Raw genomic sequence first — 13,062 nt, forward strand, 5'->3', positions numbered from 1 at the left:
CTATTTTCACAGGTAAGAAAAACAGTTTGATACTATTGATTAAGTAATGAATGCTAAAGTTATATTTTTGCGAATTGGTGAATATTCAGGTGAATATTGTTTCGAGGCCATGAATTAATAATACCTCAGCACGTTTTACTAATTTGTTCCCTTGTTTTACTATATTGTGGCCATGTTGTAATTCATTAAATCAAAATGAGGGAGGGAATTAGTTCAACGTGTCCACGATTTATTAAAACGAGGTAACAAATAAGTCGTCATTATAACGAATTATTATATCGTTATAAAAAGGATGGCATGACACCAGCTCTGTCAGGAAAAACAATGGATGCAGATACTTTTACTAACATTACAGTAGACTGGTTGTAAAACTGCAGTGCTTTATAAAGTATTGATATTATTTAATGCAAAATTTTTTTTTTAACCTTTTAAAAATAGATGATTTTAAATGGATATAATTATATTTAAAATAGAGAGAGAGAGAGACATGGTCAAAGTTTAAATTTAGAGGTTTAATTGTTTTTAATCTTCAGTGAATTCATGTCAGCAAGGATTGCTGGAAATTGAAACGGTTCTTTATCTTATTGATTTTTGTGCAGAACAAGCTTGCCCAGAGTTTTGCGCAGCCGTTTGCAGTGTGATGCAGCAGATGTTTCCTTCGCAAGGAAGTGGAGCCTGATGTTGGTGTAGCTGTCTGCAATGTACTTAATGAGAAGGAATATGTGATTGTTGTATGGTTCTAGGTTGAACATGTGTGCCTCAAGTTCTTTAAATGCAGAGCCACCATGGAGTTCCAGAACCTGTGTGGATAGCCTGGTTTTAAGTTTGCGGTCCAATTCTGAGATGTGCCTTGTGAGTAAGTGCTGTTGAATGCACCTCTCAGCTGTTTTGCAGATTTTTAGGACACTGTCTGATGGTCTGATAAGTCCACCTCGGGACTTCATGTCGATGAGGGTGTGTCCAAACTCATCTTGGAAAGAGCTCTCTACACTGAGTCCTGATAGACAGGGCAGTGAATCTTCTTTGTAGCTATTCTGACTACGAAGCCAGCTATGTATCCAACCACAGCCTCTTTAAACATGGACAGACTGGGAAGGCTTACAGTGAAATTTGTTTCTGTGTTCTCTTCTGTTTCAGGTTGCATGTCGCTTTGCCGAAATGAAAACATGTCAGAAGGTGTTGCCTCCAGTACCACTGTGCTGTCCAGTGGAGAGCAGTTGCCACTGGCTTTGATGGCATGTCTCACTACCATTATTTTGAATGCTGACTTGAACTGCCTCGCTGTGGGATTGTTGTTGCATCCATTAGCTGAGCGAATGGCAGCAAAAAACAGCTCAAGGTGGTCCTGGCTAAATTTGTAGGTCAGCAGATATTGTAACTGCGATGTCGGTGGTCTCACATACATGTCATGTACATGACTTTTAAATCCCCTGGCGATGGGATTTCTGGAATTCATCAAATCAAAAAGGCTCCAGGAATTTACATGTTGGTTCACAGCCAGCAAACTGGGGGAGCTGCAGGTGTCGTTCGCAGAACCGGAGGGCATCTGCCACACTGGCGCTTAGGGTCTGTGCAGCAAGGTTTACCTTCATTTTTTGACTTTGCCAATCTATATGAGCTGATCTCAGGTTGTTGCCTAGATGTAGCCCTTCGTCCTTTTGCAGTTGGTGTAAAGACTTGATGTATTCCCATTTTATGTTCTTTCCACAGGGATCTACAATAATGCCACAGGACCCCAAGGTGTTGCGTACCAGCTTCAACATATGACAGACATCTAAGATGGCATGGATCCTTCTGTGGCTGTGCGATGGATCTGGGAAACTGGGGTTCAGGTTTGTGAAATGCAAGTCTGCTCCAAGGTCTTTGAGCATGGAAAAATGTGTTGATGGACCATCACACGTCAGGGATACCACCCTCACTCCCACATCTGACAATTTATGGATGCATTGCCGCACCAGAGTAGCCCTCTCTGACCCAGTCATTCCATGTGTTAAAAAATATGCCACTGGAGCTTTCCAGTGGTCATGGATGCAGACAACCATCAATACAAGTACCTCTGTTGCCATTGGTATGCCTTCATTTGTTATTTTTGTGCCAATATCTACATAACCAGTCATCCTTTTGCCATCCCATTCAATGTGCTTCATAATGGACATTTCATCCATCATTAGTGCACAGAGCGTCTCCTGTCCCTTGATCTGTGCTGCTGATGATTTTGCTTGGAGAGAGGTTAGTACCTCTTCACTGAATCCAGGATCTCCTCCAGTGCCGCTGTACCACCTTCTTATTGTTGATGGGTGAGGTAAACCCAAGTTGAAGGTCTCCCTGACATGCTTGTAGGCCTTAGCTGAATATAATTGCAGTGTAAGTGCAAATGACTTTAGGGCTGGGTGATATTTCTTGTTACCACATTTTTCTCTCTTCAGGATTTCTAATGGCACTTCAGGACAGTTTTCAAGCATGAATGCTCCATTCTCTGACACTAACTGAGATTCCCTGAGAGACTGAATGATCTTCTGTAGGTTTGAAATTTTTTTTGTGCTTCTCCTGTTTTTTTGATTGTACATTCTAGATTTCTTTTTGTGATTTTTGATTGTTTTAATTGCTTTAGTCAGCCTTCTGGTGAGGGTCTTTGGACTGGCAAAGCAGTAGCTGTGCTCATTTGTTGTGGGAGCCTGATGATGATTATCAGTTGTGGTGTCAGAGGTGTCCTCACTGCTGTCCAACACTGCCCGTGTGTCCCTTAATACAGGGGGCCTTTCTGTTGGTCTGTTCCTAGAAAACAAGGTTTGTGTTCCTCTTGTATTAGAATTTATATTGACAATAAGCTTTCTCTGATACTACTTTACCAGAAATGACTTAATCTACTTTACTAAGCAATTATCTGTCTACCTTTTGCAGATGTGGAGGGAAACTGAATATTGATGGCACAGCATCTGAGAAAAGCCTGACTGTCTGTCCTGTCCTATCAAAACACTCAGCAGCAGGCACGTGCACAGGTAGGGCTCAACCTGTGCAGAGCACATGCCCTTTTTGCCCTAACACTCCGAAGTGCCCTTTTTTTGGTGGTGTTTTTTTTATTTTTTAAATCAATGCTATTGGTCACCCTTTACGTCTGTCTGTCTGTTTTACAAATATTTAGCCAATGAAAGTTCTTAAAACGAGCTTCTGTAAATCTTATTCGATCCTCAAGCTGTCAGTAAGCTGATAACTCCGCCCCCTCTATATTCAATTTCACTGAATCAACTGTAGTTCCACAGCAGTCGCACAGTAGACAGCAGCTGAACGAAATTTTGCAAAGGGTAAATATCTTGTTGTTTGAATAAGTACTACTAAACACTATGTCTAGAAAGGCTCATATTTTATTTATTTGATGTCTGACTCACTGACTGAGACATGTGGGACGTCGCCTGAGAGAGAGGTCTAGGCTAGCATTTGCCATCTAGTCATAGCCAATACATAGCCTATACTTAAATAGCCTGTGCGTGCATACAGTAGCATTTCATCTTTTATAAAATGCGATTTTGGCCAAATGTATTTTACAACAAGAAAAACTGAGCGCCCCGCCTATATAGCTAGGCTACAACAAACTAACTAGTTTGTAACCTGTTGATGAAAATGTAATGTGATGCCGGCAGGCGCCGGCGCCGTTTTAATGACGGACAAAAAAATGCACATTTGCACACATTCGCTGGTCAAAAACTATATATTGATAAGTAATACAACAACATATAATTTGTTTTTACCATCGGAAAATCATAACAGGTGCGCCCCCGCGCTGTTTCGTACTGAACCTCGTCACCTAGGTGACATCTAATTTCTTCTTTGATTTATGATTGCTGATACACTTAATTTATTAACATTTAGGCTAATCATGTTATGGTAATAATATTAAATTATGGTTAATTCAAGGCTGTTAATATGCACGTATTCGCTATCTAGCTAATTTTTAAATCTATAGTATTCTATACTCTCCGCTCGTCCTCACATGTATAAAATGTAGTAAAACATGGTTTTACTACAGTAATGTTGTTGTAGTAACTTTAAAAAAAAACACATTACAGAAGATCACTGTGAAATCTTTATATTTTATCATGCAGAATGTAATTCATGATTTAATTCATTCCAAGGCTTCATTTATTTGATCCAAAATACAGCAAAAACAGTAATATTGTGAAATATTTTTACAATTTAAAATAACTGTTTTCTATTTGAATATATTTTAAAATGTAATTTATTTCTGTGATCAAAAGCTGAATTATGGTTGTTATTAATCGTGAATAAATCTAAAGCTTTTGAGACTATTATTTTGTGTTATTGAATTTGTCATGAAGATGTGACCATTTCTTCCTTTCATGTAGGCTTACTAAATAATCTTGATATAAAAAAAAGGGAGGGGGGGTGCCCTTTTTCAGTTTCAGCACATGCCCCTCAAAAGGTCTGTGCACGGCCCTGCTCAGCAGTGAAGTGATCAGAGCATAAGCGGGAGTAAGCAGATGGCCTGAAGTTTTGCCTCCTGAGCTTTACAACCCATTCTCTACTCCTGACAGGATCTTTTGGAAATCTACAAAGTTGTACACAAAAAGCCAAATAAAGTTTTTATTTACACAACATTAAGCACATGGTTTGAGCACAATGAAAGATTTGTCACTGAAGAAAAATTCCCTGTATATGTGTACTTGAAATATAGCTCTTTCTGATTGTGTTTTATAGATAAGTAGTTTGCTCAAATAAAGTGTTTGATTAGTTAGAAAGTACATGTTCAGGAAATGCATAATACAAATTGTATGGGTTAACGTTAAAGTAACGGTAAACTGAGTCTGCACAAAGCTCTTTTGAAGCTGTCAAATGGTGTCGCTGCTGGACACTTAATTGTGATTATTGCTGCTCTGAGGTTTCTTATAGGCTATTGTTGACTGTTTTATCGGGTTTTTTTTTGGTTTTGGTTTTTTTGAAGAAGCATTACTCTTGTCTCGGAGAAAACAACGCGGGAATAGCGATAATTGTCTATATAAATTACTACATATAGGGCTAGAATTACAACCTGTGGGCAGTTTTTCTACATCCTTTTGAGAACGGCATTTAACAGTTAAATGCTGCGCAGCGGGTCATCTTAAAAGTGCCGTCGGAGCTACCAGTCTGTATAACGGCCGTTGGAGCCCTCTGCTGGTAGGGAATCGTAAGATGGCCGCTCGAACACTTCCGGTGGCTTCACTGCCTGATGGCAGTTTAGAACGTGATGAGCTATCCAGTCATTATATAGATCAGTGGTTACACCTTACTCTGAAATAGGAGCTAATTTTGTCAGCCCAAAAGACATTCCTATAGCTACAATTGTTCCCAGTTGCAGTGACAACACACCATAAAGCGGGTACTTTCCGCCAATGGTTACAGGAACTATGAAAATGTTCCTTCGGTCTGAAAGACCCTTATTGTTAGATCGGGGTTGAAACTAAACTCTGCAGTTATTAATAAACTTTCATTGCACTAAAGTATTGTAATATGAAAGGAAAACTAAAATTAAAACAGGCCGCCAAAAACAACACTACTGAATCCCTGTTATGCATAAACGTGTTTTACATAATATAACTCTTCCGCTAACATCTTACATCTTACCGATCTGATTCAGATCCAATACTCGACAATGGAGGAGGTGGGTTTGTCTCTCTTGGAGTAGAGGTGAAATGCTCCTTCTCATAGCTAGCAGAAGACAATTGATATTTACCATAATGCACATAGCAAAACGAGAAAGGCACAACAAAGGAAGCTACTGTTACATAATTGAACCATTGAAATGTCTTACCTGTCCAGCAGAAAAAAAGCCGTCTCTGCGTCCGTCTTGAACCCCTTCAAAACACGGAGTTCACGCCATCTTTCAAAAGCCCTGCCGATGTTTATCCTTGTTTTCGCATGGGCCCGGTTGCAGTCTCTTTTTTTCTCTAGCCACTCTGAAGTCCGAAGTCTTTTGGGTTTTACAACAGGTGAATCTCCAGTTGTCACTGGTGATTGTCGTTTGAACCTTTCTGGATCCGCCATCAAATTGATAAGTATAATTATATCAAGTGCTGTGAGAAAAGGCTATAAATCTCCACCTCTAACATCCTCACACACAATATAGCCTACTAGCCGAGACTCTTCTTTATGTGTAACAGATGTGACGTAATGACGTAAAGACATGCTCGAATTTCCCGAGGAAATCTACCAGTACCACTGGAATTAAAAACATTATTACAAGCTAACCGTTTTGAATTGAGCTAAGGCAAGCAGATAGTTCTGAACACTGGCTGGTTATGTACTTGCTCAAATTTATTTTGGATAATTTTTAACACAAAAATTTACAGACTGCAGCTTTAAATATTATGCACAATTAAATCGCAATTAACATGATATTGCGCTTGATACGATTTGGCTTATTGCAATTATGAAATTGCAAAGGCTGCGATTATTTTTTATGCGCAGCTTGTTAGTGACGTACGGCTCTGTGATCAGTCATAAATGCTGCTCCATCTGGAAAGCACTGCGAGTGTGCGTCGCTTATTAGAGATGCTCCGATCGATCGGCCGGAGATCGCCCAATAATCACATTTTATGATTCGACTGGTTCTCACTAAACTTGGCCGATCTCACAAACCGATCACAATTTGATGATGTCAAAACGGGAGGAGGTACATGATGCGTGGGACTTAAATGATTTGGTGACGCAGTCATGTCATCGCTGGTGTGGAATTACGATGATGTTTCGAGAAACAATGAAAAAAAATTTGCTATTTGCCATCAAGAAATCTCATGTGGAGGAGCATTGTCCTCCAGAGCGAGAGCACCTTTCTGAAGATTATGCTTCGCTCGCTCAGTCCACACAGCGCCGCTCGCTCAGAACGCATGTGACATGCTGGTTAGAAAATGTGAAATAAGACGGACTGCCTGTGCACGACTAAAGTTATTTTCTAGTCGACTAGTAGTAGTTCATTAAAGCCATTAGACTAATTGCATATTTATGTTAATTTAATTACTTAAATATACATGGGAGAGAAACCATAATAAGCGTTATCATAATACATTGCCTATATTCCGCATCTCAAGCACATGCATAAATCTTGCCACAAAGAACCGGCAAAAGAAATGTTTATGCAGCATGATGCATTTAATTGTTTTTTAAAGGTGCTCTAAGCGATGCCGGGAGACGTAACTTCTTGTTGACATTCGAATTGTTGTCAAACAAAACAGAGGCTAGCTAGACCCTCCCTCCTCCTCATCCCGTCTCCTCCCCTCCCTTCCGGCATAAAGGAAAGTCAAAGTAGTCACTACAAACAAAGTTAAGTTTTACTGATATTTTCATTCAATGTGTAATGACGCCAAGTTAGATAAATACTTTTATATATTGAAGAACAGAATGCAGAAAAAGAGAAACATTATCTTAAAATCGTTTCGCCACCTGAGGTTATAACTATATCTCCCATACAAGGACGCAATAATAACAAGATAACGTTAGCTTCGCGTTTCCCAGTGAGCATAAACAACGGCGGCGGCGTAAACAAATTTAGTCAAAGTTGTCAATAGCCTATAAATGAACATTCAAATTCATAACAAACAGTGGATGAAAACATCATTCACACAAATTGTCGCCCTACTGTGAATTTGCTTGATCATTTACAATAGAGATTGATCGCTAGCTGCTAGAAACATACATGTTGTATTCACCAAAGTTAACGCTAACTGCATAGTTCTAGCTAATTACATTCTTGTGTTGGTTTGGCGAACATGAACGTCAGTTTAGAAAGAAAGATGGATTTACCTGTTCTGCAAAAACAGAGCAACTGAATGTCGGATTGGAAGCCCTTCTGCCGGCGGAGTTCTCGCCACCTTTCGAAGGTTTGTCCGATGTAAATTCGGTTCTTCGCGCATTTCTTATCCTTGTCCCTCTTCTTTGCAAATTGTTCATCGGAACGTCGTCTCTTTGGTCGTGTGTCGGCCAGAATTCAAACTTCCCTCTTCATGCTTCTCTCTCCTCCACACCCCCTTCATGTGCACGCGCACACTAACCCCCCAAACCCCACCCTCAAATACTTCTTGCCAGTTATTGGCTGGAATACTGTTTGTTGTGTTTTCGTGGTGCGGGTGAGCCCAGTTTGTTTTTGTTGCCATTTGTGGAGCCTGTGGTGTCTACAGAGAACGTGTTTTTTTACAGTGTGTTCAGGGGACAGGCAGCTAGCGGATAGTGAGGAGATGTTTGCTGTATGTGACAAAAAATGTTTTGGCCTAAAAAACGTGTGGCATCGCTTAGAGCACCTTTAATAAACTAGTGTTTTCTGGCTGCAAAGATACAGTTGGCGATGCTGACTCGCCATCTTCGCATGTAGTGAACGCGCCATTAGAGAGAAATGCACACGTCATACAGATTAGCAGAGAGTAGCCCATTCTAATATCGATTTTAATTGTTGTTGTTTTTTTTTTAAGTTGACATTTCAAGCTTTCTACACATTTCTCAGGTCTGTGAGGCAAGTATAGCTGAGTTTCGGTTCATTTATGAGAGGCGCTCCTGTTCACATGCCGGCGCCTCCGTGTCCTGATTATATTGTCTGCTATATCTTATTTATTCAGTCCAGGCAATTGGTTGATGAAACATTGATTGAAATTAAGGGCCCTTTCACACCTGAAAGTCCGCACCAAGGTCCGAACCAAAGTTCATGTTTTGATACATTGTATACATTAGGTTAGTTTTGGTTTGGTTTCACATTGCAATTATGCGAGCGCACTAAAGAACTTTACATGACGTATTTGCGTCCTGTCGTCATCATCTATATGGGCTGCATCTTGACATTGATTGGTTTGTAAACGGACGTGCGTCTGACGTCAGCGTGTTGTCAATTCGGCTGGTAACTTTGACAAGAATAAAAAAAAAAAAAAAAAAAAAACCTTTGACAAGAATGAATGAACAGACGCATATCGTTGCCACTATACTTTTATTATTTCGACATTACTCCCAGCAGCACCACCAACTATACTCGAGGCTAGTTCAAATTCACCAAATTAACGTCCTCGTTGTGCGAACATTTTATCGTCGCCGGCAGGACACAGGACAAGTGTGTGTGTGTGTGTGTGTGTGTGTGTGTGTGCGCGCGCGAGAATCAGCTGGAAGAAACGCTGTGGGCAGGACTGCACATAAATATTCTTCTTCAGTTGTTTAGGCTATGCGGGAAACACCGGAACTTCCTGTAAATGGTCTGAAAGTCCGAACCATACAGAAAATGCTTTCACACTGGAAACGAACCAAACCTTTGTTCAGTTTGATCCGGACCGAGACCACCTCTTTTCGTCGGACCAAATTTCGTCTGTTTGGTCCGGACCGTGGTCCGGGGGAGGTTTCACACCTGTAATTTTGATTCGGACCAAACTGAAAAGTCCGAAAGTCCGGACCAAACAAGGTAGGTGTGAAAGGGCCCTAAGATACAATTTTTACAAAACGAAATTCACTTTAAAGAATGGCTTTCTACAAAACTTAAGTGGTCAAAATCGTGTCTGACCCACATCTTACCCATCTCATGCAGTTCCCTTTTCTTATAATCAACATAGATGAAATTAAAAAAAAGAACATTATATTATTCAAACATAAATATGAAACGTATGTTTAAGTTTTTTAAGTTATATTTAAGTGTCACACCGGTCGGCTTTTCTCACATGTGTGTAGCCTATACATGCATGTGTGCGTGCATATGGGGGAGGGGTGCGATTTTTGAATAATACCCGGTGATCTAGGAATATTATTTTTGCTTGAAATGCCCATCCCTACTAACAAGTTGCATCAAACTACTCCAATTTGTTCTTTTAGGAGTTTAAATGTTTAAGATTTTTTTTTCCTGCTCAGACTTGTATTGGACAATGTTTAACATCAGACTTCCCCATTTTAGGTGGTTAAATGTTTATTTTGTCCTCCAAAGTTTACTATTGGACAATGTTTAAATAAACCTTGTGGGCTGCATTTTTAATGCATTAATCTTTGTTTTATATTAAGTATTGGTATCAGGATCGGTCGATCACCATGACAAGAAATCAGTAATTGGTATCGGAAAAAAATCGGCTGCAAAAATCCTGATCGGAGCATCCCTATATGCTTATACGCATCAAACATCTTTCCAAATATTAGAAGCATTTTTATCCAACAAAAGACAACATTTAAAAAAAAAATCAAAGCGTTTCAATCTGCTGTTTATTCAGCTTTAGCAATAGTATGATGCCCATAGGCAGGGGCGTAATTTGTGGGGGGGTTGGGGGGAAGATAACCCCCCCCAATATTTAAATCTATGCATTACCAATATTTATACCATGATCACATGAAAAATATGCAGACCCAAACTTCAACCCCCCCAATGTTCAAACCAAATCTACGCCCTTGGCCATAGGGATTTTTGAATTGCCGAGTATTGTCAACTTCTGCGGCGGGGCAGATTTGGAGTGTCTGGCATTTAGATGGAGCAGCATTTACTACTGATCACAGAGCCGTACTTCACTGACAAGCTGCATAAAATAATCGCAGCCTTAGCCAAATCGCGTGCGGTTTCACTTCCATTAATCATGCAGCCTTAATCTATACCTCACATTCAACTATGGAATGGCTTCAGAAAACTTGGAATATAGTGTACGAAAACATTATGGTGATAATGTTTGTGTGCCTTTTGTGTGGTCTAACAATAATACGGAATAGTGTACGCACAAGCAACATTGGATTTGGATCGGTCTCATCTGGCCGATACCTGATCTGGCAAAAAAAAAGGGCAGTATTGGAACATAACCGATACGGTATCGGATCGGCACATCCCTAAAAAATATTACTTATTTCTGTAGAGCTGGACATTTTAATAGGGATCAAATGAGTGAGTTCAGCTTTGAAAATGAAACTAACCTGTTTGTTCCTCAGTTTCTTCATGTTTCAAACTGGATGTTTCTTCAATCCTTATGTCTTCACTCTCCTCTTTAGTACAAGTCATCTTTGTTTGTTCCTCAGTATCTTCTTGTTTCACACTGAATGTTTCTTCAATCTTTATGTCTTCACTTTCCCCTTTAATAAAATCCATCTTTCTGTGTTCCTCGGTTTCTTCTAGTTTCACACTAAATGTTTCTTCAATCTTCATCTCTTCACTCTCCTCTTTAATAAACGCCATCTTTATAATAGTGTTACGTGGACCTCAGTCACTTCACCAGGAGTTTTTCTGTGTGTTTGTCCTGTTTAAAAAGAGAATAATTAGCAGAAAGAAAAATAAATCCAAACTTAATCTCTGTGTGCATCTCAATCTGCTCTAGTTCAGTAGTTCAACAAACTAGTAAGGGAGACAGTCAGATTTAAATCACCTGATTACACACAAAACAATAAGCACTACAAATTGAAATTTATAAAAGAATGCTAATTATAAAGACACTTAATATAATAGGCAGTTTAGTTATTTACTGATTTGTAGAAAGAGATATAAATAGAAATGTAGCGCTTCGAATCACTGAATCATTTTGAAAAAGTATTTGATTCACTGCTCGCCAGAGACCGAATTGAAACGCACCTTTTGTTACTCACGAGTTTTCATTGTTGCTCACACGACGTTAATAAATGTTACATAATGCAACATTACACTTAATAATGCCTAATTCATTATGCGTCGCTTTTAAAACTTGGAAGCCGATTAAACGGTGTCTATCGTTTAAAACACAAACCTTTCTTCAGCAGAATCACTACAGATGCGGGAGCGCGCGCCGCCTTATGACGTCACTCTTGGAGACCAAATTAAAAGTCCTGTTCACACGCTGCAGGTTATAATGACAAAAGTGCATAGAAATTTACATAGATTTTATTTTATTATAAAAGATGACAAAATTCAGAGCTGAATGTATTGGTGAAATACATTTAGTAACCCAATGCTAAGTTAATAATGCGTGACTTGACTTTACACAGAGTTAAGACTGAGTTGTTATTGTTAAAAAAACCTAGAAACTAAAACTATTTTTGTAAATTGAAATACAGCTGAAGTACTAAAATCACTTACTGTAATAAAATAAATTATAAAAATATTTTTAATAAACGAATAAAAATGACATCAGCACATAACAAAATTACTAAATTAAACATAAATTAAAATTAAAACTGAATATATAAAAAAGCTAATTCATAATATTAATAAAACTATAATAGTATATAAATAACACAAAAATATCCCTGCTTTTACAGTACTTATTAATCTGTTAATTAAATATGTACATTTTAAACAGTACAAGTTAATAAACATTAGTTAATTTATTGTAAACAAACATGAATTAACAATGAACAATAGTATATATTTTAGTGCTGTCAAATCGGTTAATTGTGATTAATCACATCTAACATAAAAGTTTGTAAATATATAATATATGTGTGCATGGATGGATGGATGAATGGATGGATGGATGGATGGATGAATGGATGGATGGATGGATGGATGGATGGATGGAGCTCTCTTTTCCACTGATCTATATTTCATCACGGCCGGATGAAAACGCTAAATTATCCAAATGGACAGAGTGTGTTAAAGATATAAAAGATTGGATGACGCGTAATTTTCTTTTATTAAATCCAGACAAGACAGAGGTACTACTTATCGGTTCAAAAAACCGCCCACAAAACCTCTTACAATACAACTTTAACATCGTAGGATGTCCTGTTACTTTATCCTCTACAGTAAAAGACCTGGGTGTTATACTCGATTGTAACCTGTCTTTTGAAAATCATATTTCATATGTTACAAAAACAGCCTTTTTCCACCTTAGAAACATTGCTAAGCTACGTAATATGCTATCAGTTTCTGATGCAGAAAAGTTAGTTCATGCATTCATGACCTCGAGACTAGATTACTGTAATGCTTTATTAGCTGGTTGTCCTGCATCCTCAATAAACAAGCTACAGTTAGTCCAAAATGCAGCCGCTAGAGTTCTTACTAGATCAAGAAAATATGATCATATAACACCGATTTTATCATCACTGCATTGGTTACCTATTGTTAAGTAAACATGCAATTTATTCTTTTATTATGCCTCATATACATGGGCT

At 38.6% G+C, this 13,062-nt stretch overlaps 1 protein-coding gene across 6 annotated transcripts in view; it reads right to left on the bottom strand.

The window, feature by feature from the left end:
- Window positions 1-11,763, bottom strand: part of LOC311081182 (uncharacterized protein) — a 187,474-nt gene extending 175,711 nt beyond the window's left edge. For 2 of the 6 annotated variants that reach the window (XM_084111595.1, XM_084111596.1), the window contains exons 1-4: window positions 11,546-11,739; window positions 10,897-11,216; window positions 5,804-6,023; window positions 5,617-5,700 (exon numbers count right to left, since the gene is read on the bottom strand). In XM_084111595.1, coding sequence (XP_083967721.1) covers window positions 5,617-5,700; window positions 5,804-6,023; window positions 10,897-11,155 — 563 coding nt within the window. In that variant the 5' untranslated portion in view covers window positions 11,156-11,216; window positions 11,546-11,739. Of the gene's footprint in view, window positions 1-5,616; window positions 5,701-5,803; window positions 6,024-10,896; window positions 11,217-11,545 lie in introns of all 6 variants that reach the window. The other 4 variants (XM_084111597.1, XM_084111594.1, XM_084111593.1 and 1 more) reach the window with 4 other exon arrangements.
- Between the last annotated feature and the right edge of the window lie 1,299 nt (window positions 11,764-13,062).

Source organism: Abramis brama (assembly GCF_963993115.1).
Source record: "Abramis brama genome assembly, chromosome: 4".
Classification (NCBI taxonomy): Eukaryota; Metazoa; Chordata; class Actinopteri; order Cypriniformes; family Leuciscidae; genus Abramis; species Abramis brama.